Source organism: Brienomyrus brachyistius, chromosome 1 (assembly GCF_023856365.1).
Source record: "Brienomyrus brachyistius isolate T26 chromosome 1, BBRACH_0.4, whole genome shotgun sequence".
Lineage (NCBI taxonomy): Eukaryota > Metazoa > Chordata > Actinopteri > Osteoglossiformes > Mormyridae > Brienomyrus > Brienomyrus brachyistius.
Window position 1 is genome coordinate 20,611,568 of NC_064533.1, and position 26,029 is coordinate 20,637,596.

Consider the following 26,029-nt stretch of genomic DNA (forward strand, 5'->3'; position numbering starts at 1 on the left):
CATAGCCTAATAAATTCCTGCCCTTAACATTTTTTATTTGAACGTGTGGGCTTATTATCAGTGTTTATCCTGCATTGTACACTTCATATGTGTATTTGTGTACGTACAGTATATGACTGAGCTAGGGCTAGTTAGCAATGGTTAACTAACGGTAAACTGGAAAACTACCGAAATTGTACATCAAAAACACGTTATAGTTCTAAACATTTAAACACCAGCACCGTAATAGTACCCTACCTCTTATGTCCCAACTGTGTATTAGCCCAAAGTATTACGTTTTTTTTTTTTTTTCTTGTTTAAACTTGTTTTTAACTCGGAGTCTGCACGCCTTTGTTTAGCCCGGCCGGGCCGGTTGTTATGGTAACGGGACGCATGCGGGTTTTTGTGTTTGCGCTTATATTGACATTATTTATCTTCATTTTATTTTAAAGCATTGACACGGTACATCTCATTTTACAAGAACGACATTGGAGTGGAACTCAAAAAATGAACCAATCGTGGTACTGTATTTACAATTATACAACTGTGCAACAGGTTTTTGATAATCTTGTTCTTTATTATACGCCTACGTGAAAGTACAAACTTAACATCGGAATAAATGTAACTAAACTCTAGATTTTACACCTAGGGGCATGTATGCCTTATTATTACAAACTGAAATTGGAGAATAAAGGTTGGTTTGGTTGTGGTAAATTTTAATAAACAGAACAATTGTTGAAAACGTGCGTTTTGTCAGCTAAATAGTAGGCCTAAAGCATTCGGTGCCTGCAGTAACGGAATGTTTCCTTGAAACCCGGAGAAAATATTTATTGTTAATATTACTCATTAGTAACAACTGGCGGTTTTTCGTAATCTAATGCAAGCGGCAAATTCTCTGTCGCATGTAGTAGACCTACAAAGCAATACATATTTTCAAATATGACGGGCAATAAACGGCCAAAACCTTTGAGCCGCTTTTGATTAAACAGAATACCATAACATAAAATGTTAATTAACGTCCTTTCTTGTAAAGTAATGTCATTTCGCCAAAGGTAACAGGATCTAGAACAAACAGGGGAATTCACAAAGGGAACGCTAGATGGATTACACTGGTCTGGCAGAAATAAATTACCTATGCTCGTTGCACTCATGGATCTTTACAATTGTTCTTGTATATTTTTTCACTATATCACTATAGCAGCCCGTTAAACGGTAAATCATTTCACAAAACCGTCTTTCAAGAGGAAATTAATGTTTAAGAATAGGCCCAAGTTACTTTTTAAGCATAGTAGAATCAAGCAGTTAGCAAAGACCTTCAGTTTTTGGAATCTGATTGCATATTCCTTGATCAGGACGGTGGTAAAAACTTGGACTGGGTTACTACTGAACATTAATCATCGGTTGAATGATATATGTTAGGCATTATAAATCTGTTTTTGTAAGTATTTATCTTGTAATGGATTAAATGTCAAATGTTAATTGCATTGTTCATGAGGTGTTCTGATGTGTCTAATTTAATGGAATTTGGATTAGGCTTGTTGCTGGGGTAGTACAGTTAAAATAAGTTACAGTCAAAAACATTGCTGATTGAAATGGTTTATTGGCAAAAATTGGATTCCAACTAAATAAATGACACACTTTCGCTTTTAATTTAATTTACATACTTGTTTGAAACAATGTCACATTAACAATTTCAGTTACAATGCAGAGCTAGACAGTGATGTTTGTTATGAATTAAATATTCTCATTTTTGACACAGCTAGCCCGAATTTCAACTGACATGCTAATGTTAAAGAAGATAAATAGTAAAGGAAAATACATTTTTGTCATAAAAGCAATGGCTGTACATGAGTAAGTTAGACTTAGGACATGATGAGATAAAACCTGCCACAGTGGAATTCCCTTTCAGTAACAATGCATGCTACTCTTCACAACAAAGATGCTGGTCCATTCTTCATAATAACACGCTGGATTGAGGAGCCGTCGCCCATTCAGCTCTGTAGATTTAGCACATTATTATACAATGGCAAACCTTCCCATAAGTGACTAGGGCGCCCTTGCGTCGGAGTGGAGGGGAAACGCTGCACTGATTCCGCCACCCCAGGGTACAGACCATGCACTGCTGTGCTTGTTTACATTATTTTCATAGCCAAAGTAAACATGAATGCTACCAGATACCCGTAAGAAAGCAGCTATTTTGCAGCACCTTGGTTTCAGAGGCCAGGCTTGGGATAAATAGTCATTCATCAGGTCCTGTGCTTATCTCTGCACAGCGAGGTCGTTGGCCTTTTATTACGGTTGCGGAGTCTATTTATTATTACAATACGTTTCTTATGCATTTAGTTAATGGAGTGGAATTCCGCTATTTAAAACTCCTGACTTTATTTTATGTGAAATATGCAATTGGATCATGTGAAATGTTGCAATTCATTCTGTGCTTTGCTGACTGAATGGCTTCACATTGCTGTTTATATATATATATATATATATATAATTTTTTTTTTTTTTAAATCTGGACGCCAATGGTATAAATAATTATCTTGCAGTTGTACCAGTTCGTACTGATTAAGCTTAAAGCATGATTTCATTAAATAGGAGCTCTTGGGGAAAATGAAAAAAAGGAAATGTGCTGATGTTGCATTGCTGTAAAGATGATGTTAGAAAGATTTATCAGAAAATGAAAATGGGTTCACACTGGACTGTTTCTTAGATATTTAAATAAATTACATTTAAAGGTTAATTACCTTCAACTTGTACTTCACTTCACTGTTGTTACTGAATTTTCAAATTTTCCCGCTTTAGGAATTGCTCACTGTATAGGTTTTGCAAGTAAAATAAATCTTAGAAATCTGACCCATTTACAGACTTATCAATGTAAGTAGTAAAAGGCCTTATGCGGGTTAAAAACTACAGACCTTTGTTCCAATGTCATGAGTCCAATATTCAGTTGTAGGTGTACCGTAAACACCATTCAATAAATCGATTCAGAAATACAAAACCATATGAAACACCACATAGCATTTTTTTGGCTTAAAATAAACAAAACGTTTACGTAGTATCACTCCCCACGGCGTTAAAGTACACAGCCCCCCTCTAAGTCCTCCATGATGAAGAACAGAGAGAAATGAGGACTGAATGAACCACAGTTTGTCCAGTTCCTGTACTGCATCACCGGCACAGTTAAGGCTGATGAACCCTGATAGTTACTGGCTGTGTAACTAATAAAGACACCACCCTGCGTCTTCCCTTAGTGGGGGGGGGGGGGGGGGGGGGGGTACTGTGTATCTTTGAACCAGCATGCTGATGTTAATTCCATTATGTAACCAGAGCCAAAAATGAGCCCCTGACAGAGCTGCTAAAATCACAGTCCTTGTTACAATGTTGTAAGGCATCTGTGTGAGAGTGATGGCTCACATGATCCCTGGTGATGTAAATATCACAGTGTAGGTTTACACTGAACCGAGAAAGATGTCAGATTTGCTGCTCACCGAAAAAGAAAATACATTAGTTAGAACTGCAGACCACCCAATGCATTTGGAAAGTAGCTGGTAACTTTCAAGAAATGCTTTTAAATTAGTCCTGAAACTCTCCCCTTATGAAGTATAAGGTATCTGGGTTGGCCTGTAGAATAGTGATTATTGGTGATTAAATAAAATTCAGGAATTTTTATAGATTTGCTGCGAGAACCCTAAAATATAAGGTCATCCATTTTTTCTTTATTACTTAATAGCAGATAGACAAAAGGCAGAACGTTTCATTCCCAAACTTCGAAAAACTAATGATTTATTACCCTTTGTAACTGACACTTAACTGTCTCTATAATACTGTACATGAACTAAAAACCTAGTTAAACAAATACAAGTTAGTCATTATGTCATATATAAACATTCCCACTAGCAGCTACACAACATTAATCCAAGCGTCAAAAACGTCTGTCAAAAATGTATTTATTGAACATACACTGAAATGACAGACAATGGTGGAAATGAACCAAATAAAGCTGAAACACAGCCTTACATAAACAGCAGACACTAATTGGAGCCCCATTACACACACTCACACAGCAGGATCTCTGCGATAAAGCCAGGCGCAGTCATGGAGCAAGACCACCCCCTTGCACCAGCCTAATTGGCAGAGGTATTGATTTGATTGAAGAGCTTGTCTTTAATAACTTGGGACATCAACCCGTGGATGGCTTCTATGGTCGTCTTACAGCTGAAAAGTGCCCAATATGAGTGTTAAATTTCAGGTAAAAGCAAGGTAGATCTCAAAAACGTTACACTGCACCATGTCTACGTATTTATTGTCATAAGCACAACTGTATTTACTGTCTCAATGGAAGTACTTTAATTTGTATTTCTGATATTTGTTTTGTGGGTGCCACTTTACAATAAGGCTACCCATATAAAGGGTACATGAATGATTTATAATCTGGTTATTAATTAGGTTGTAACACTTTGTAAATTATTAATAGACAATTTAAAACAAGTTATAAGTTTTCTTTATATTAATGACTTACTACCATTTACAAGTGGCAATGGGAGCCTTATTGTAAAGTGGTACCATTCTGTGTTGATGGCAGGAAGGACCTGCAGATTTTCATTGCATAGTGGAACTGACTGTCTACCATGCATATGACATACTCTGGAATCTGTCTTGAAACAGCAGTATGGGAAATGGTCAAACAACCACTAATACACTGGTCAGATCTCAGGGCAGTAGAATGTAAGTAAGCGTGATACCTGTCCCGTGTGGCTTTGGCTAGCTTGTCCTCAGACTTGCGGTCGTGCGTGTCCAAGCCCAGCATGAAGCTCCCCCTCCCCAGCTGGGCCTCTGACTGCTCAAGCTTCTCAGACAGGTCGAAAACTTGCCCCGTGGTGTAGTCTGAGTTCTGGGGGGAGGGGCAAAAGGTGTGTCACGCCAAGCCATTAGACCACATTCATTAGTGGCACATTAAATTCGGTCTGGGGTCGAATAGCATGTGTTACACAACACAACCCGTGTATGTTAGCTAAAGGCAAGGTGGTGTCTCCCACCCATACGTATGACACCATCAAGCCAAAGTGAAGTTTACTGTCATTGTGCACAAGCACAATAAAAACAGATAACAGGCTCTCATAGTGCAAGCATCACACACAGTATTAAATATACAAAATGCATAAAACCGTAATGATATAACTCTCACGGCGATCTTTTTAAACCAGAAATCAGTCAGTCCCAATGCATGATGCTATTTGGATAAGTGCAGCACATTAAGAACCACTTCTAAGAAGCATAAGATATCAGGCAAATTAAAACTACTTTACTTTTCACCTTATATTCCATGAAATTACTTACTCAAAATACCAACAGTATATAGACATAACTAAAACACCTTTTGGCCCATGTCTAAAAATAAACATCATGCAAAAATACTGAGCATTCAAAGAAACTGCCATATAAATGGTGAAAGACCAGATGACAAAAGCCCAGACTAAGGACACGGGCTAAGCCACGCACTGCGGTCGCACGCTCGCACTCACCGTCAGCAGGCTGGACGAGCTCAGAGTGTTCACCCAGTATTTGTTCCAAAGGAGCTCAAGCAGCTTGCGATCGAGGGAGGACTTAAAATAAGTCACTTCGAGGGCATAGTACCTAAACATAAAAAACTGCATTTACGAAAAACATACCTCTATGACTTCAGCTGAATCACGTACAATAAAAACAGCCACAAAACATTGATTTGTCACAGATAATTCAGGCATCTGTAACTGTCAACTACACCATGACTAGTATAATTTCAATGCCAATTTTTTTCATACATGTTAAATGTGGAATAGCTCTGTGTCTTTATGACCTTATCGTTTGTAGGTCATAGCATTAGGTGGCCATTTGGAATCCATTATGGAAAAATGCTGCCTTTCCTTGGCTTTCACCCGTTTATTTTTAACCAGACAATTACAGGACTAAGATTGGCTCTGCCGTATGCGTACTGTTTGCAGTGCACACCGAAGTCTTCAATTTTATTCAAAGGGATGGTCTGGTACTCCGAGGGCCCTTCATCTGGAGGTTTGTAGCCCTGTAAGGAAAGCGAAGATTTTCAGACATGCTGTTCTATTTCAGTTCTGAACATTAGCATCTTACGAAAGCTTACGAATAGAGTTTGCGTCTACAATATACAATCAACAGCACAGCATGGGGAACAAGCTCGGCAATATTATCCCATTTCTACAACTATTATTATACAGCAGTACTGCATTGGATGCTTCAGTGAAATTTATATACATATATAATTAACAATATGGACCAAATCAATAAAGCAAGAAATCACTTTACTGAGAAAAGTGGCTGATCAGTAGCCAGTACATATACCTAGCAATGGTGTAATCTAAGAATAAATATTTAATCAATCATAACGCTCAAGCTGTAAGCTGTGTTGGGAAAAATAAAATTCTACGTGAAAAATAAATCTCTTACCTTTGGGTATGTTCTAAAGGCTCCAAGATTGACTTTACCTGCAGATATGGTTCGAGTTGGGTCAATCTGAAAGGAATGCAACTCAAAATTACACTATGCTAACATTTCCTGTAAAAGACTTGCGCTACGATGGAACAATTTTGCACATTTAAATAAATCGGTGTCTTAATGCCAAATTAAACACGACATAAAAAACGTGAAAAACGGATAACAAAAATGTTTATCGATTTGGCGTATAGTGGTACTTACTACAACCGCCACAAAGGGCTCCTGGAACTGCTGGTTAAGCATCTGTGTGCTGACGTCGATGCCGGAGAGCCAGCAGCCGTAGCCTGGGTGACTGTGATACCAGCCGATGGCGTTTTCCAGGCGTCCAACCTAATACCGAAGAACGGAGAAAAGGGCGAGATCCAGTGATTTAGGAAATCCGTTCTCTATACCGCTTCGTATAAAATAAAAATACATTACACGTAATGAAAAAACAAGTTTTTGTGCATGCCAGCAAATCTAAAATCATGCCACCTGTACTGCATGCATAAAAGCTTAAGTACAGTGTCTAAAACAAGCTGCTGCGATTTGCATAACAGTTCTGGGAGACTTTGTTCAAAATGCGTGAGCTGCAAACACAGTTCACCAAAAAAATAAATAAATAAAAATCGCAATACATTTATAGTATACAAGCAACGAGACGGGCCGGGACCTGCTTGGCGTTTTCTATGTACGCCGCCATGTACTCATAAGCGGCCGCCTGCGCGTTGACCCGGGTCTCGGTGCCTTCCACGGGCAGGGCGAAGCTGTCCATGATGATCATGGTTTCGCCGTCCACCTTCCCCAGCATCAGTCCCATCACCTCCAGGTTGCCTCCGGACCGAGCGTGCATCACCATCTTTAGTAGGGCCAGGGCGGAGATCTTGCAGTACTTGAAATAATGATGGCTGATGTGCAAAAATGCAAAAAAAAGACCCATATATACACAGTATCTCCCAGTTATTGCCACAGGCATACGTCATAGTCATGCATCGTATACGCGACTGCCCGAATTTACCCCATTATAAACCCCATAAATATTGCTTATTGTCCGCTTATATTTAATAGTAGTACTAGAAAGTTAACCAGTTATTTCATATCAGATAGGGTTCATGGATCCATCATCGAAGCTTGTGTATGAGGGTTTTTAATGAGGAAGCCGGCCCACCGCTACACGCCAAGCCAGGTGCGACTCACGGGCCCGTTCGTCCCTGGTTCTGTCCTTTAAAGGTGTGCACCGCAAACTCACTCTTTAGTCCACGGTTTAGCGGCCAGGATCTCTTGTTGCTGCTTCTTGTCGTATTTGTAAATCTCGTCTATACTCTGAACTTCCTGCATGCTGTTGGAGAGCTCCCAGGTCTTCTGGGCCATGCCACTCCCGGCCATCTTCCTCTGTTTATCGTCGTCAGTCTTTTGTAAACGGTTAATGAGAGCGTAGTAGTTAAAACTTTGCAAGCAAGGCTTTTCGAAAGCGCATCTGCACGCGCAAATTTCGGTCAATCTCCTTTGAAATAACAATGTCAGCGATTCAGTACCGCAGTTTGCGATCAATTAGAAACCATAACATAGGACAGTACTATCGTCAGCAAGTCAGAGGGGCCCCACCTACTAATTCCAAACAAAATGACAAATTTCAAAATATTTAAAGCTATTTAATGCCAATACAAACAACAATATTTGGAACTTTGTTTATAACGATACTGGTTAGGGAGCTGTTGCGTTCGGAGTTGCGTTCATTTAATATGTACTATTCTTCGTGTCCTGTTTCGATGGTTTAATCCAGATCAGTGCGCACGGATATTTACAAGAAAAAAATAGGGTGACACCCGGCGGGCTTAAGATGCAATTACATCGTTCTTTACGTTTTTTTGCTTTTAATACACGTAGAGGGAAAATAACCAGATATTAATACTATTACAGTATATGAAGCGAAAATAATTGGACACTTTAAAAAAACCCCAATGACTTAAGTTTATGTGGTGTGACTTAATTATATGTAGTGAATTCATATTTGTAACAGGTGTCCGGATGTACAGAACATGACTAATTTCGGTCTTTTTTGCAACAACTTAACCAAATTCTGTATTAAATGGTAAAAAAGAAAATGCCAGTCACGAATACTGTTAGGAGTCAAGAAAGGTGACAGTATACTGTTTTTTTCTGTTTAATTCACTAGATGCTTTGAATATTTTATTTGTATTTAGTATGTATCTTGTATGCAGTCAATTGTATCAGTAACATCGACCCTTTTTTTTAAATAATCTCGACCAGTTCCAAGCAATCGTGCAGAACAATATTTTCCTCTAGTGTACAAAAGGCAATAGATAACACTATGGTTTTCTAAGACACCAGAAAGGGGAAATTTTATTTGCCGAAAGAAAAATACAGAAACTCTGAGACGTATCAACTTTTTCTCCACATTAGCTCACTGAATGAACAGGACTGCTGCCCAGCCTCCTCACGTACATAATAGACTACTTGTTTTTGAAGAGAGACGTCAATGCTTTTACATGTGTGTGGATCCTTAATATGTATTTCTACGTCGAGTATTTAAATATATCAAGAGAACCATACTCACATAGAATTTCTGAAGAACATATCAGTGACACCAAAAATGTAAGAAGTGTAAGAAACATATATTTTGATAGTTTTAAGAGATCGTACAGAGTAGTAAACACAATGACTAGGAATAGATATCCGGATCGACAAGATTAGTTTCACTTTATAAAACCAAAGATTTTGCACACCCAGAGTTTTACTTTAAAGAAAGATATCAACCACAAGAAGGTGCTTCCACCGTTGCTTTTTACTGTATAAAAGTAACAGTCGATATTTTGAAAATTGCTTTTAATCTAAAAAAAAAAAAAATCATTCATAATGGAATTAAGTATGCATTTGTGTGTTGTACATCTACAAGCTATAGGAAGGTATTCTGGCAATGATTAACAGAAACACATAGGTAGATGTTAGCTGCTCATTTACGGTGAGGAAAATCGGCCGAAGAAGAGGATGGTCTTGGATTTTTTGTGTCTGATGAAGAACAGAAAGGGGTGATCGGCAACAAAGTGCTCTTCCCTGAACATGGCGAAAGCCACGATACCGGCGGTGGCTGCTGCCGCCTCTGTGCCCTCCTCATTCACCTCGACGAAGGATTTGTGGACAACGGTAGAGAGGAAGAGGCCACCACTCCCATTCATCCCAGAAAGATCAGCCTGTGCTGCATCGAACACGTCCGTCATGCCCAGAGAGACCAGGGGGGCCTTCATCTCATAGTCTTCTTCCAGCTTGAACTTGGGCAGGTGGACGCAGATGTCCGTCCCAGTATCCATGTTGTCCCTTTCTGTCCATTCCTGTATCTTCTCCAGCGTCAGCTCTTTCTCCAGCTTTAATGTGCAGGGAATGAAACCAAATTAGCAACAAAAAGGAAAAACAACCACTGAATTTCATTTCTCTCTGCAGTTTGCAAATGATGTTTAACTTGTGGTTATTGGTATAATCCAGTATCACAGGGAGAATCATAAGCTAAGCCCAGAACTTCCCAAAGCCTGGTTAATGTTCTCTGGCTCAGGCTCACTGGGGTTTTGAGCACCTGAAACTAATTACCATGATACTTATATAAATATCTCTGTCAGTTTTCCCCTGCTCACGGCGTCTGTGAAACAGATCATTACGTTTTCAATGATTATCTGCCAAGCAGCCTCTGGTGGACAAGTGGAGTAACAGTATATAAGTATGGAGAGGCTGGAGACAAGGCCTGAGCACTGAGCTGGGAACCACAGGATTATATGAAGGTGACCTATGAAGGTCTTATGAATTTAAACATGTATATTGAAGGATCTTAAATGTTTACTTTGTATAGCTGCCCTTGGTATTTTTGGTGTCCTACAGACCTTTCATTACCCATACCATTAGCAGCAAGGAGCTGCTTTGTTGCATAGGTTTCTGTTTCCTAAATACTGGTTGAAGCTTCTGATCCAGTGAGCCTGACATGTCATCACCAATGATGATTTCATGTGACTATAAGCTGGGGTCACCTTCTGCAGGGGGTTGGAGCCATTTTTGGCCTCTTGGGGCAGCAGGATGAACATGCTCAGCTCCTCGCTCTTGTATGGCAGCTCCAAAACCTGAAGCTCATACTCTGAGATGTAGTTGAAGGGGAACTTCTCCTTCTGGTACATCATCTGGACTGGCTTGGACTCTTTCTGGCAACAAAACAAGTAAAGAAATATAGACACCATGACAACTGACACATTCTAAAAGTCTGCTAAGTAGCACCATTACCATAAGCAATTATGATTTTACCTGATTGATTTTGAAGGACATTTCCTTTGTGTTGTTTGCATCAAACTTTTTCAACCAATCTCCCTTGAAATAGATGGCATTAACGAGAGCCATTCTTGTCATGGAGTTGATAGATCCTGGTTTCAAAAGTTCTTTAATTTTACCTACAAATGGAAGATTACTGGTTGAAGGCTGATTTTGGAAACAAAGCTTTAAAATATGAATTTACTTTGGCTTTTGAAAAACTTTGGTTGGGAGGTAGTGGCTCGTCATACAAGTTAAATTAAAACCCAGATTTACACAAGTGGTTTCACCATTGGTCTGCTCCTCCACCCACTGGTTGATCTGGCCCCTGGATGCCGCTGAGGCCCCTACAAAGTCCACTGGCATCAAGTCTGCTTTGTAGAACTTCTGTGTAGAGTCCAAGAACTCCTGTGGTAGTTCAAAATGCCAGTTTAAGTTGTTCTTATTCATAAAACTTGTATTTGAACTTTACTGCTACTTTATTGTAACATTTCTAAGTTCTCTGTTAGTTGGGATGTTGGCTGTAGTGAGTCACATTAGGATGTATGACAATGACAAACATACTGACTGTGACTCACCTGCAGGAAGTTGAAAGTCTTTTCGCCATATAGACGGTTTGCTAGTTTCAGCAGATAAGGGGCATCAGGTTTGTTAATATCGGAAATAAACTTCTGTAGATCTGAGTGGACATGAGACGTTGTGTTGAAAGAAAGACCCTGTGAAAAAATGAAGGGCGTTGTCACGGTCTGATGACGTGTTTCTATAATTCACCAGATTCCAACAGCATCACTCTGCCAGAACCTCACAGTATCGCAGCTGCAACTGTTAGTCTCTTAAAAAGTTGCTTACAGAGCAACTTCAACATTTTAAGACACCAAAGCGCTGGTGACAGGGTTGCGCATCGTCAGTGGTAACTGCTCACAGAAAGTCACAAAGTTCGTTCAAGCCCCGCAGCCACTGAGTCCAGGAAAATATAAGTTTGCAAAAGATTTACTGCATCATTCATAGTAACAGCCAAGCCTGTTTGTCTGGTCGTCATGGGCAACCAAAGTGCAAACATTGTACAATCTGATAACAAGAGGTTAATTATTCTTGCTGAAACCATAAAATAAAGGGAACACTGGAGAGCCTTAATCAGTCAGAGAGGATTCTAGGGCTTTTATTTCAAACACCTATTGGTGTTGTACTCTCTAATAAAATGCATTTTGCTGTTAAACAGGAACCAGTTCCTCACTGTACAATTTTCCCTCAGTTCCTTTACCTCACAAGCGTGTCTCCTTTTATCAGAGAGACTTTACCTTGTCCTACAGCAGTAGCTGTGACATTTTAAACACGATTCTTATTATTTTGATAGTTACCTCACATGCAAGGTCATCACTGTGTCTGGAATAGATGTATACAAGTGAAAGCGTATACCAGGAGGATCAGGTTCAGGCTGAAATTTGATCGCAGCCAACTGTGTAACACTGCTGCCTGCTCAGTGCATAGCTCTGTCAAAGTGGACTCAAATTTTTCTATTTGTTCCTGTTCTGACAGACAATGGCTGGAACGTTTGCCCTGTAGTTGAAGAGATCTTGGTCTACAACATGGAACCACACAGCCATACGGAAACAGTGGGACTCCCTACCTTGGCTATCTGAGCTGCGGTGTTCCCCTTAGCGCCCAGGTAGACCATGGCTAATGCAGAGGTGATGCTCAGGGGGGAGAAGAAGATGTTGCCATTGCTTTTGGTCTCACAGAGGATCCGGTAGAGGTTCAGAGAGAACTGTGTGTTCGCACTGCTTAGATCTTCCATGGCTGAAAAAACGAATGAAACGCCAGAAAGTGACACTTGCATGTAACGTGATAGATACTGCCCCCCACCAAAGAAGAACAATTCCCACAGCTTATAGTTAGATGTGTTCAATGAACGATAATTACTTTTGAGTTTTAAGTTCGTTGTACTAAGCGATTACACGTTCAAATGAAACACAAAAATCGCTCGTGGCGGGCGATTATGTGACGTGGTTCACATTTAAGGTACGTGGCTAAACCGCTGCTAGTACAGCACAGGCACTGGTAACTTACTAAATACAAGATAAGAAATACTTACGAGCTGCAAGACCTTGTGGTTTTCACAGTTGAAATTAGGAAATGAAACTAGTCACCGGAAGTAGACGACGAGTGAATGATGTTTGCAGAGATTTATACATGTACGTTAATTTGCGTAAATATACAATAATTATTTGGGAAAACGCAGCGATTTGCGTAAGTTCAACACGGTAAATAAGAATGTATTTCATATGCTATGCAGTTCTCCCTAATAAAATTATCCAGTTTACCGTACGCAAATGTGTTCTGGACAGATGGAAGAACAACATGATACATATACAAGACTTGCAGGATTCTGCAATTAGGTATTGCGTCTTCGCTGTATTTCCCCGGGTCTCAGAGGAGAACCTTTAACCGATGGCCACAGTCACACGCATTTCTCCAGCTGTCACACTCCACACTCATCTGGAAGTTGGCAAATGCTGAACCCCAGCAGTCGTTGCAATATTTAACGTTAGCGTCAAGACGCACCTTGTGATATTTAGGTACCTAAACAAGAACTAATATGCCAAGATCACAATTAGATTTTAATCGTTATTTCATCATAAATACAAATCACAGGCCATTAATACTTACTAAGAAGAATATACGGTCCGGTGTAGTTTATCTCAGGAACTGAATTCCTTGAAGGATCCGTACCTAGGTTTTAAGATGAGGCGCGGTCACACTCAAGACAAAGGTTGCATTGAGTAAATCTGAAAAGGGAGTGAAGCGCACTAGTTAATTATGCAGTGACTTTAGTATCATGGAACCTGTTTGCTTAAAGGATGCTTTGCAGCCTAGGACACATGTAGTAGGAGATAAAAGCATCAGTCAAAAGAGGCTTTCACTGATTCAACAACGGTAATCTCACGCAAGGCTTGTTTTTGTCCATTGAATGTTGCGGTTACGTTGTGCTTCAGAAAGTTATGGGCTGTGGCACGTATTAAAATATTGGTGCAATACTTTTTATAGTTACAATTTGAGAGTATTTTGAAATTTGAAGATTGATAACGAATACATTCTTATAGACTTAGGATTAAATAATTTGATGGAGACTGTGTTGTTTGCAGGTTTATAAAAATCATGTGTAAGTGTGATCAGAATCTGAAACAACCACCCGCAAATTCCAGAATTAAGCTAAAGCCAATAAAAAGATTATCATGGTTGAATCAATTGGAGTCGACATTTGATCAACCTGCCCCCAGTAATTCAATTTTATGTTTATGTATATGGCCATATGTAATTTACTCTGTAATTATTGAGGAAGGGGCAGGACATGCAAGATTCTTCTTCTTCCTGCTCCCCTTTCCACTTATGGATTGTATGTAATGAAACAGTTTGTGTTTGTGGCTAAATGATGATATTTGAAAAAATTGACCAAGTGAAATAAATTGATTGATTGATTTGTCCGAGTGCCATAAAATTGCTGTTATGAAAAATGCAGAAGCGGCAAGCTGACTCATGTTTAAGCTGGGTTTAAGACCCTGGCTGGGGGGGGGGTGGGGGTGGGAAGTGAGGTGTTTGACTTTTCTCTGTTCGCATGGGTGCTAACATTCTGAATTCTACACAAGTAATGTTTTCGTCAGACACTGTATAAACAAAGCAAACCAGAAGGTCTCTCATATATATACTTCATGCAGAGGTATATGCTGGGGTGGGGCCAGAGAGACACTGGCCTCAGTTGAAAGCTGATTGGCCCTTGGAGTGGCCCCTCTCCTGTCAGTCATGGATTAAAAACATATCATTGGCTAATGATAACATATGAATTACGTATGAATTATGGCACCACTTCTGCCACGCCATAAAAAAAAATTCTACAGTCCCCTCCTGGACTTTATGACTTACTGTTGATAGAAGGTGATCTGTTTGGAACTGAAGGGAGCTTTCCGACCTCCACCCTGAAAGTTCAACACTCAAGAGCTCGAATGACAAACAGAAGAATTCAGTGGTCTTCACCCTTTCCTTTGCAAAAGCTAGGGGAACAATCAGCATACTTAGAAAGACCAGCGACTCTCAAGGCTTCGAAAACAAATGTCACCACACAATGCCTGCAAAATACAAAACTGCAACGTCTTTTGGTTAAACCTGTTGAAGTGTTTCTGATTTATGTCTGGTCCTGTGCCAGAGAGCTGGATGCCCCCCGTCCCCCGATTGCTGAAATAGCTCACAACTGTGTACATGTGTGGAATTAGTAGTGTGATCAAAGCAGTTATAGAGGAGTGGTTTTGAGGGCGCAAGTCGGTCGAGAGCTTAAATAATTGGTAACTCTTCTGGCCTCCTTCTCCTGAAGATCGGACATACCTGCATAATTCACGTACATAATCAGTGAACAAATTTGCACTTACAAGGCAAAAAGCATTCCTCCCTATTGTATTTTTCCACCCGTCATTATAGGATAGTGTGGTTATTAGACACGTCAGAGGATCTTAGCTTGATCAGGCTGTTGCGTCCTACATGTGAACCATTTGTGTGAAGAAACCAACCCTTTCAGCTTCCTAGGCTCTTTGGAAATGGGCAGCATTAATGAGCAGGGACAGAATGTTCTGAAAGGAAAACAGCAGTAGTGACAAAATAGAGACCCTCTGACATCATGGGGCAAACGTCCTAAAGGATTATGAAGCTGTAAGTCTTTCTGCTGCACGCGTGACATTCCCAGTAGCTCTTATAGCCAGCTTCCTGGAATAACACTATAGTGTACCCTCCTTTTTGTAGGCTTACAGTCCTTTATGGATGTATCTATTGCCCAAACCTCTTCTGGTATCTCACACAAACAACAGCAGCCTCTTTGGTGTCGGCACCAGCTTTGGAGTTGAGCTTATTCTAATGAGAGGACAGCTGGGCTTGCGGGGGCCTTGGCACCGGCGCCCACCAGGTCCACCCATACCCCCCCTCCCAGATGGACTGGCTAATCCCCTCTTCGGGAAGGCCTCTCTCAGATTCCATCAGTGTGAAAAAAGCAGCCCAGTACCAAACAAGGAAGGAATCTGGGGACTACATTGGGCTGGAAGCCAGAGGGGTAGGTGGGCAGATAATTGGGGGGAGAGTAGGGCAACTTCCCTTAATGCTGCGAGACTCCACCCCCATTCTGCTGCTTCCAGTCACCCCATTGGTTGGTACTGTGAGCAAGAAAAACAGACTGTGGAGACAAGGAGTGTTAGAAAATTCTGGGTAAAAAAACAACAGGTTTAGCTTCTGCTCTGAATTCAGTTCAGATTCAGAGATCTGTCATACAATATGGTGGGAATATTTGTAAAGGAAATTCAGATTTAATTAGTGCACCAACCATGAACCGTTACACTGTTTGGAAACACTTGAATGTGACATACAAAAAGAAAAAACTATGAATAGATTCGGAAAATACTGCCATGTCAATGCGCTCTCAGGATTATGTGGTGCAGAGCGAAATGTGAGTCAGAAATTAAGGACCAAAGCAAGGTGACTGCACGTAATGCAGAAAAGGAGTTAAAGGGAGGGAAAGTAAAATTCTAGGAAGTAACCTCAAAAAAAGCAAAGACAAGCATTGAAAAACTGATACGTGGGTCAATGTTGAGAGTTTCCATTGTTTCTCTGTATCAATTTGATTTCTTAGCAATATAATGGAAGGCTGAAGCATCCCCAAGAGACAGGGATGGAGATGAGGTGCTATTGTGAACCTCGTCCCCAACTTGCTAAGCCTATGCTAAGCTAATGCTAATGCTAAGAAATACTTTGTGGAAATTCTCCATTGAACTCTGCCATCTAATGACAGGCATGTCACACGTCATCGGTATACCTCCATCCAATCTGGACATAGCGTGACTTTCTTCAATTACACTGGGGCAGCAGCATTAACAGCTCCCTCTGCTCCAGCTAGGCAGGAGGTTCAAGTGTCCACTTTATATAAACACACACATTTTAGCATTTCAACATGCCGTTCCCTGCCGACTCTCTGGGGGGAGGGGGGTCTGGGAGCAGATTTTCAGTCTAAACACAACTTCTGGAGTCCTGGGGTCAGTGGACGTCCAAGAGCTCAGGACAAAAACACAAACATTAGCTGGGCAATTCTATGTGAAAGTCCATTTGATGGCACATCCATGAAGCTGATAAAATGCTATTTCTAGCATATTAATGAATGAATCTGAGGATATTCAACACAAGAGGACACATAAAAATATATGCCAATTTTCCCATTTATACCATGCTCTGAGCCATTTTGTTTGTCAATATGAGTCCAAATGTCACATGCAGCCCAGCTACAATTTATAGACAACTGATTCTCGACAGGGGTTTCCATTTTGGCCAGCTGGGGAGCTTCTTGTGATAACTGTGTTATGGCCAGAGATAAAGTGTAGAGGAAGTCTGAGCCTGGTGTGACGCTGCTGGTTTTGGAAGTACATGAAACATGGTAATATTGACATATCAACTTGCCAAACAACAGCGCAACAGTTATAAAAGAAATCGGGATTTTTCTTATGCCAGGTCACAAACACACTAAACTGTGACTTTTTGTTCCATGGATGAAACTTCTGATGTAATTTGTTAAGAGATCTTTCAGTCAAATATCATCTGTATGTATTCCACTTGGGTTGTCTACCACAGTCTTGTCACTTCCATTAATAAACTTACAGCAATGGCAAAGCTTATGAATGAAAAAACATACTAGTGTTCCAGGGCATCCAGTGTAAAGAACTCTTGGCATCGAGAAATGAAAATGACCTTTTTGGTAATTATAGATTTGAAAATATCAGAAGGCAATAGTGAATCGCTCCTCAGTGCCAAACACTGAACACACAACAGAAACGAAACTGCTGTCCTTGGGTCTGTAGTCTTTAACAAGGGTGAACTGACATTCCTGACAATGTACTCAACACAGAAACTTGTCTAAGAACCTGGGGATGCTCCAATGCTTGGAAATTGCTCAGCAATAAATGAAGAGCTAAATCTTTGACAATAGTGCTTAGCATCGTTACCAGTAAGAATTTGTTGGTGAATGTCCTTATTAAGGGTGTTTGATTGGCAGTGGAGGGTGTATTGAGAAGAGAGGCAGGTGACTGCAGTTGTTCCACCCTCCAGTCATAGGATTTGGTGTGATTCATTGGGTTTTGTTTATTGGTGTTTTTTTGGATGCAATTCTAAGTTGTCCCTGTAATGAGGGTAGGGTGAGCACCTAATCCATGTCAGGGGAGACACTATGAGCTATGACAGGGTTTCTAAACTACCATTCCAGTTAAAAGGACCTGGATTTCACTTTAGCTCTGAGATCTTGTTGGGTGGTGATTGGTCAGTTTCCTATAATCATGCATGTGCCACTAATGTTAATGTGAAACAGCTGGATGAGTCTCTCAATCAAGGAAACAAACCAGTAAAAGCACAAGAAGAACTGAACTAATTGCCAAGCACAGGGGCCTTTCGGTTTAAAAATAGTTTGTAAAACCTGAAGTAGCTCATAGTGTCCCCCCCCCCCCCCCGACATGGATTAGGTGGACACCCTAAATGAAGGCGCCAACAAAGCTAAAAATTCTCTAATTTATTGCACCAATTGGAACCATTTGCAGAATGCTTCAGGAATTCTGACGTGCCAAGTGTTGAGACCGTAAATCAAGGTCGATCCGGACACTCCGGCCACCTGGCAAAAGGGAAACCGTGCGAGGGAAGAGTGATGAGCAGGATGCACAAAATGAAAACTAGACCCTGCACCTCAAAGCCCCTAGTCCTTATTCGTGGCATCGGTAACAAAACAGTAGCAAAATTCTTCCCATGATTCATCAGACTCATCTTTCGTCTGACAGCTGACAGAATATCAGATCTCATTTGCATGTAGTCAGAGTTTCCCTGCTTGGAAAATCTGTCAAAGAATTGCCTTGTCCTTATTAAACAGTTTCAGTACACTGGGAGGAGATGTTCACCACAGCTAAGACGTGCGACGCAATGTAAGGTTGCCTAATTGTACCTGCCCCCAGAATTTAGTCATGATCTTCATTAAGCATTCCTACCTCCAGTGATGTTAAACTGACAGGATGTTCTAAATTGGTTCCTGAACCACTCATTCGGCACCTCCATAAATTTGGTACAACTATGAATGTTTATGACACAATTACATCTCATTTTTTGGTAAATTTTATCCTCTGAACAAATTTCCAAAAGTCAGTTTTTGTTGTTTAGAGATGAGTCTGCCAATTACCTGAAGTCAGGCTTCCTCATCATATGTTAATGTATTGGGAACCAAAACTGGACCCAGGAACTCAGCTGAAAGATATGACCAGTCTCCCCTGATGCCAGTTAATCCTTTTATTCCCTCATGCTACCTCCCTTTGTCCTGCGACTTTCTGTCCTCCAGTCACACACCAATGCTGAGGGTGATTTACAAGACGGAGAATGACAGGAACCCCAAACGTTTAGCATCACCATGAAGGAATTAGCCGACTGACTACAGCACTAATTAGCAAAGGACTAATAAAAGTCTATTCACAGCCAGTGCCGTAATACTAGTGTTCTGTCATAGCTCAAGCAGGTGGAAGCCAAAGAAGACAACAGCCGTTTCTTTGGATGGTCAGGAACCTCAGCATGTCTAAAGCATCTCACCCCATAAACAACTGGACCCTGGTGGCCTCTTCAGTGGGTTTTAACAGGAGATATACTTTTCCACCAAAACTTGATGCTCTTTAGATGTGTTTTTGTATACTTATACTTGTAGCCCGACAAAGACTTTGGGTGGCAGTTTCTGACAGAACGGCCGCACATCTTTCTGACACCCAGTTAAGTCATGAATTAAGCTTTCCAAAATCCAGAGTGAGCTCTTACAGAAACTGCTAGAAATGGTGAAGAATGGTGACCAAGGAGACGTCACTGTTTTCTTTTCTGCTCGTTTTCTGATCTTACTGGCTAAATGAGACGGAGCAATACAGAAATGGTGAAAGAGCACAGTTCAGTAAATGTCAGCGGACAGTCAGCTGGTCCATAAATCTCTAAATGAAGCCCCCAGAAGATCCCAGGTGAAGGAGACCTATCTCTCCTGAGCCTATCAGGTGGCTCCTCTTAAGCAGCCCCCACTCATCCCACACCCTCCCCAGCGACAACCCCCCTCAGCCAAACCTATGATCAAGCGCAGCGGCATATGGGCTGTTTGGAATTCCACAGGGCTGCGTGGTCAAATTGCCCCCTCCCAGTCTCCACATCCGATCCCGGGAGTTCCCTTGAGCGGACGCCTCGGCTTTCTTCCAGGACTGTCGACCCGGCACCTGACCTTCAAGACCCTCTTCTGTCCCTCAGGCAGCGCGACCAGCAGTAGGGAGTCAGAGAGGACGACTGTGATGGGGGGGAAGGAGAAGGTGTCTTTATGCATAGCTGACATGGCCAAACACCAAACGTGAGTCACTGAACTATTAAGCTCTGTTGTTAGAAGCCCTTTCCTTCAATTTAATTATTTCTTTGACTGTCTGAATTCATACGGCTCTCATAAATGTGTCGTTAGCTATTCGTGTTAATGTATAATATTTTTGCATGTCCTTCACATACAGCATTGGGTGCTATATGGAGATTGGTACCAGGTTTACAGTGAGTCTTTCTGATGAGAGATGTCTTGGGCTTGCGATCAATGTGGTTGTGATGTTTAGGAGTTCAGAGGATAGTTCTACACTGTGATTTAGGCCGCAAAAATAACTGTGTGATGGACACTCCCCTGTCAAGACCCCTGATCTGTGTCTGATTATTGAATGGACCCCAAATGGGAATAATAAATACCTGTAATGCCGGTCGGCTGGATTCATACCAAATGCTAATATAGCGTCTAAACAAAACACAGGCATGCTGATGCATGGAGCAGTTGCCACCATCATCAAAATTCTTTGAATAAGCGTAGAGATGTTTATTATTATCATTAGTAACATTTTATATTTGCATTCTGTTGTTTGCAAGATGGATGTTTAGTGGAACACAGGGATCAGTCTGAGTTTATTTTCAGACCAGGATGGGGAGGACCATAGAAACAGGGCTCTCCTAAATTGGTATGTAAACCTGCCCCCGCATAACCTGGGCTGACCGCAAGGCCGTTGCTGTGCTACAAAGCCAACACATAGTTTCCGGCGTGACCCTGGTACCCCAGAAGGGGTGTTCTGGGGCAGGTGGGATATATTCCATGGCCCCGTGAAGCTTTGGACTTTGGAAGGTTTTTTCGTGAATCTTGAGATCTGTTTGAGAGGTTCTGCTGCACTGCCTTGCTAATGCTGCACTGTGAAAGAAAGATGAACATGTGACCCTTTGGACATTGTGTCGGGTCAGAACCGCCAGCAGACAGCTATTCCACTAAACTGGTTTGCTGAATTTTTTTTATTAAAGATAATCCTGGTAACTGGTCAGATGTGGCAGATATCTTAAGTCTTAAGTCATTTCATGTGTCTGTAACTCTCTGCATCTTAATAGCTCCAGCGATCTTGAGTGAAAATGATCCAGGATTCCCCAGAGAACTATTCAATTCAGTTCAATTCACTTTATATGGCATCTTTCCCATCCTGGTTCCAACAAATGTGCTTAACAAAGAATCAAATATGACTCTGAAAGGTCTTTTACTGATATATAAACTGACAAATGTGTCGTTTAATTTTCAGTTGTGTACAAAAATGGCTTAGTTCATCTTTGGTGCAATTATATCGCCTCTGTCTGGGAAAATTGTATACAATTTTTAGCCAGAAAGTACAGTTGAAATGTATGTTTGTAATATGTCAATCAAATCTTGGATGACAAACAGGGAGCTGAGGTTCAGTGACAAATTAAATGAGATGGGCCACCTATGCACCTGAGTGGGTTTGGCTGCTTTGATTGGCCACTAACACCAGATCTGGTTGTAGTACCATCTGGCTGCAGCTGATGCACAGAAACTCACTCAATACAGCCATTAATTTAGTACAACCATTAATTCTTATGACACAATCACATCTCTTTAAATCCTAGGAGTCCCCACTGCCACCACTTACCAAGGAGGAATGTTGATTCGCAAAACATATTTTATGGTTTATCAATCAGTAGTTTTCTTAGCAACTAATACATTTCAGATAGTTCCACCCTTCTCCAGACATTTCACGACAACCCTATCTAATAAAATCACTATTTATTATATTTATGAGTATTACTAAGTCGTTTTTAAAGTCCCCAGAAGGGCCCTTAAAGGAGACTGACAAATGACCCCAGCCGCCAGGCCAAGTGAAGGACAACATGTCTGTCACGATAGTGCATGGTGCCCGGGCTGACGCGCCTCGCCTTGGCGGAGGAACACGGGCCACCTTTATTGCGCTCATCTTCACAGGCTTGCCTGGTGCGTTCCGTCCGCGGTCGCGGGCCTCGTGCCGAGAAGAGTAGAGTAACAAGGAGGGAATCGGAGTTGAAGGAAAGAATGCAGGAAGCGGGTCATGCTAGATGCATCCAGCTGCTGGTTCTGGCCCATGAAGTACCGGTCCAGAGTTTTGATGCAGAAGCCAGGAACGAGCATCTGGATTCTGCTACACTAGACACCATGTTCAGGGTCATTCAAATATTGCAACCACAATGTTTGTCATTGACACCCCGCCAGAACCCTCGCGAAGTCGACCACAAGCACACATAAACATACCTCCCCAGCTCTTCTAAGTTCCTAAAAATAATGTTTAGCAAGCAGCTGGAGTTCTCTGGACCCTCATGTAAGGACAGCCTGGACACACCACCGCCAATCATAAAATGGCATCCCACATAACCCGGGCTCCTTCCTAGATGCTTTTGGTGCTGTTAAGTAGTGTGTTGATTTGATCTAGGATGTATATGACTGAAATAGGAATGTGTGACTTTGTTTGTACTCTGACAAGTATCTGCATGCAGGTTTTGAGCCAGCAATGCATCTTGGGAAATTCCCCATCTTCCGCTCCACCCGATATAAATATACGCTACTGATAACTTTAGTGTCCGTAATGGTGAGACCTCACCATTCTTGAAATGGTTCAATCTCTGCAACTTTTGCTCTTAACAGACCTGTTAATCTCCACCTTTTGTTGGCCATATAAAGAACTACATGAACAGTTCGTCTGGAAGCTCAGCATATCAATGGATGTGCGTCTTCCATGGCCATCATGCCTTATGGAGCTCCCTGTTGAGATGGTCTTTACAGTCTATCCTATGGACAATGCTGATTGTTATTTAGAAACTATCTGTCATGAGGATGCAAAGAGGGAAATGACCCAAAACCCTTACAGTTGTTCTCCTGCCGACACCTCTAATCCAGAACCAGCACGTCTGACATCCAGCACGAATGGGTTGGTGTTATGCCTAGCTTTGCCTGCCTGTGCACCCTGTGAAAAGAAGGGGGATGCAAATCTTGGCAGCTTTACAATCTAGCCTGTTGACTAATGCATCCCCATTTAATTGTCTTTTTAAACACCTTAACTGTACTTAAACACTTTACAATGGAGTGGTGTTATATGTATTTTAGGGAGTTTTGGCTTTTCAGTGTAAATTCCAGATATGCTACAGTCATCCTGGCTGAAAAAAGGTGGATACAGATTTTGGCAGCTATAAAATCAGGTCTGCTGAATAATGCATCCCCGGAATTATTCTTATTATTGTTTTTCTTAAGCCTTAGGATGAAATGGGGCCACCAGCACATATTTGGGGCTCTTTTGGCTTAGCTATCATCAGTTCTGCAAGACATCCCCCATTAACATTTCTTTTAAAGAGAATTCTGTTTTTCTGAAGCACAGGGGATGCATTACTTGACAGCTATAATCAGTAGGTACCCTGAGCAAGGTGCCACCCCCAAGCACTGCTCCCCGGGCGCTGAATTTGCTACCCCCTGCTATGTCACATATGGGTTAAATGCAGAGGACATGTTTTGTTGTTGTGTTGCAAAAAATCAAAAAAATTGTGTGTTGTGATAGGTCAACAATGACGACTAATCACTAAATTCTAAATTCTAGTTTATCCAACAGAAAAACAGTACTTTGTGAGTTGCATGCAGTTCTCAGTAGGCACACAAAACTCAGCATAACACCGGGCACTAGCATGGCAGCATCTCCTTTGCCAGTGTACAGTGTTTTTGTGTACCTTTGCTTCTTACTGTACCCTCAAGGGTTTGCCAATTGTACCCCTATCTGTAGGTAATTGTACCTTTTAAGGTACAGATATGGACTCTGAGGAACATTGCTGGTACATTAATGCTGTTTGTACCTTTGGGATGTTCCTCAGAGTCCATTTTTGTACCGTAAAAGTACAGTTACAAGGGTACAGTCCCAGTGAGAAGCAAAGGTACAAATGTTTACCTTTTTTTCAGAGACTGCATATTTCTGGGCGCCTTTAGTTTCATTGCCGTTTTATTATTTTGTTTAATATCCATTGTATTAATTCATAAAAGCCATGATGGACTTTTGAAATGGCTTAGATGGCTTAGAAATAAGCAGCATGCAGTTAGCTTATGTCATTGAGCTAAAACTAAAGTGAGTCCAAAAACAGGTGCAAGTTGTACGGGTGTGAACTTTAACCCTAAAATCAGAAATACACTTTGTGTTTGAGGAGCAAGAATTTATGCTCATCTAATATCTGGTTATTTTCAGACAATGTCCACAATAAAATGAAACTGGATAGAATTTAGTATGCCGCATTTTATAATAAAGTTTGTCACAGATAGGGTTAACACGTTTGATTTTTGAAAAACCGGGACACTTTTTTGGGTGGGGGTTGGGGGGTGATGATTAAACCATTTTTGTCATGCACTATGTTAATAGAGACAGGGATCTCTATAGCCTCTTACCCGTATTTGACTTGGCGCAGACGCAGTTTGCTCACTCAGGCCGTCCCCTTCTACGTATTCCACTAAGCAGCCTTTTTCCATTCGCCAGAAAACTCGATAGAAAACTTAAGCTGAATATAAGGATTGTCCAATAGGAAGGTCGCTTACCTCTCCTCCTATTTCGCGTCAATGTAAGTTGACAAGCTATCTGGTCAGATTTGCTTTGTGCAACATCCCTCAAGTCTCTTTAGTTCTGCCTTATTCATTCAGAAAAGTTTTCTCTTTTCGCCCCCCCCCCCCCCCCCCAGTTGTATGTTGTAAATCGCTTTTTCGTTGATGTAGATGTGGATGCGCGAGGGAGACTGACAGTCCGCGCAGTTGCTAGGTAATAAGGTAAACTTCGCATTTCTGCTACCAATCAAATAGAAGTATAGACTTGGCCAATCGTCGCTGTGTTTTACCCGTTTTTAACTGTTTACGGACACAGGATTGGATATATAAATATGATCTGAAAGAATAGAATAGCAGTAGAAGGAAACCAAGTGAGGTTTTATTTGAAGGTATGAAACGCTAAATTAGATGTACATATTCGCATAAAATCGGAACAATTAATGTCCCGTAAAAGAATATGAATTTTCCGGTACAGTTGCTCAGAATACAATCCCGGGGAAACTGAGACAGGTGGCAACCCTAGTAACAGACCGTTTGAAACCAGAAAAACCACAAATCGAGTTTTCCCCTATGATTCGTAACAGAAATTACGAATCGTGTACCTACATAACATGCTGAGTAGTATAAAGTGATATACTTTATTCAACGATGCTAAAATATTACACCAAAGAACGGCAAAGTGCATATCATGTATCCAGATGTTACTGATCCCATTCAGCTGAAGCTTAATTACATAGATCACGTATGACATCCTTGAATATCAAAAATCTACCATTATATGTCACAAGATTTTGCTTGATTTTATATTTTGCTACTTTGTAGTAGATTGTGATCACAAATGTTGCTCACACTCTCGAGCAGCATTAGTTACAAAACCTCTAACAGGCGTATTGTTTTCGTTTATTTCAGTGTACACAAAACACCAGCGGTAACTTCGACCCAGCCGGATTTTTCAGGAGATCCCCGGCGTGTCCTATCATCAGAATGGGCTGCTCCGTCCAGTATGTCATCCGTCAAGGTGTCGGGGTTCAGCGCCATACGAAGCCGGTCTGGTCGCCTTTGCGCAGGGAAACTGGACTTCTTCCGGCCGCCGGAGAGGGTGGAGACTATGCGGAGTTTCTGGGAGCTGAAGCGCACCGAGCTGGAAGGTGATTTTAAGCAGGTACCATACAGCTGATGGCTTCTCCCCTCCCCTGCCTAACGAGAAAAACTCTCAGCGGGTCGCAGTGTTTGATTTTTGAGCTGCCAGACTCATTATGGTGATTGGGTGAAGTATCTTGAAATACTAAAAGAGGG

The 26,029-nt window shown here is 41.3% G+C and overlaps 3 protein-coding genes across 8 annotated transcripts in view; all 3 read right to left on the reverse strand.

Moving 5' to 3' along the window:
• ppp1r42 (protein phosphatase 1, regulatory subunit 42) overlaps window positions 1-26,029 on the reverse strand; it is a 55,151-nt gene that overhangs the window by 8,518 nt on the left and 20,604 nt on the right. For 3 of the 4 annotated variants that reach the window (XM_049015936.1, XM_049015933.1, XM_049015935.1), the window contains exon 1: window positions 238-356. The exons of the other annotated variant lie outside the window; for it this stretch is intronic. The gene's annotated coding sequence lies outside the window, so the exon portion shown is untranslated. Of the gene's footprint in view, window positions 1-237; window positions 357-26,029 lie in introns of those variants that run through there. 4 annotated transcript variants of the gene reach the window in all.
• On the reverse strand, window positions 3,759-8,210 carry cops5 (COP9 signalosome subunit 5). Its single transcript, XM_049015930.1, has 8 exons — window positions 7,712-8,210; window positions 7,136-7,370; window positions 6,685-6,813; window positions 6,436-6,501; window positions 5,952-6,037; window positions 5,502-5,613; window positions 4,722-4,870; window positions 3,759-4,194 (listed from the first exon to the last, which is right to left on the reverse strand). Exons 1-8 carry the CDS (start codon window positions 7,846-7,848, stop codon window positions 4,104-4,106), a joined length of 1,005 nt encoding a protein of 334 aa, XP_048871887.1. The 5' UTR covers window positions 7,849-8,210; the 3' UTR covers window positions 3,759-4,103.
• Window positions 9,251-13,680, reverse strand: LOC125743342 (leukocyte elastase inhibitor-like). 3 transcript variants are annotated; one of them, XM_049015924.1, is made up of 7 exons: window positions 13,435-13,680; window positions 12,395-12,564; window positions 11,346-11,483; window positions 11,058-11,175; window positions 10,765-10,907; window positions 10,497-10,664; window positions 9,251-9,845 (listed from the first exon to the last, which is right to left on the reverse strand). In XM_049015924.1, the coding sequence occupies exons 2-7, from the start codon at window positions 12,560-12,562 to the stop codon at window positions 9,441-9,443; spliced, it is 1,140 nt and encodes a 379-aa protein (XP_048871881.1). In that variant the 5' UTR covers window positions 12,563-12,564; window positions 13,435-13,680; the 3' UTR covers window positions 9,251-9,440. The 3 variants fall into 3 exon arrangements, with proteins under 3 accessions (XP_048871881.1, XP_048871882.1, XP_048871883.1); XM_049015925.1 differs by lacking the exon at window positions 13,435-13,680 and adding an exon at window positions 12,860-13,072; XM_049015926.1 differs by lacking the exon at window positions 13,435-13,680 and adding an exon at window positions 12,688-12,840.

Bases quoted from the DNA above. Each gene is read 5' to 3' on its own strand.
- cops5 (XM_049015930.1), bottom strand. From the start codon at position 7,848: ATGGCCGGGAGTGGCATGGCCCAGAAGACCTGGGAGCTCTCCAACAGC. The intron at 7,371-7,711 runs GTGAGTTTGCGG...TTTGCACATCAG, and splicing joins GCTAAACCGTGGACTAAAGA to CCATCATTATTTCAAGTACT. The intron at 4,871-5,501 runs GTGAGTGCGAGC...CCCTCCCCCCAG, and splicing joins GCTCGTCCAGCCTGCTGACG to AACTCAGACTACACCACGGG.
- LOC125743342 (XM_049015924.1), bottom strand. From the start codon at position 12,562: ATGGAAGATCTAAGCAGTGCGAACACACAGTTCTCTCTGAACCTCTAC. The intron at 10,665-10,764 runs GTAAAATCATAA...TTTTGTTGCCAG, and splicing joins TGTCCTTCAAAATCAATCAG to AAAGAGTCCAAGCCAGTCCA. The intron at 9,846-10,496 runs GTGACCCCAGCT...TGCACATTAAAG, and splicing joins GCTCCAACCCCCTGCAGAAG to CTGGAGAAAGAGCTGACGCT.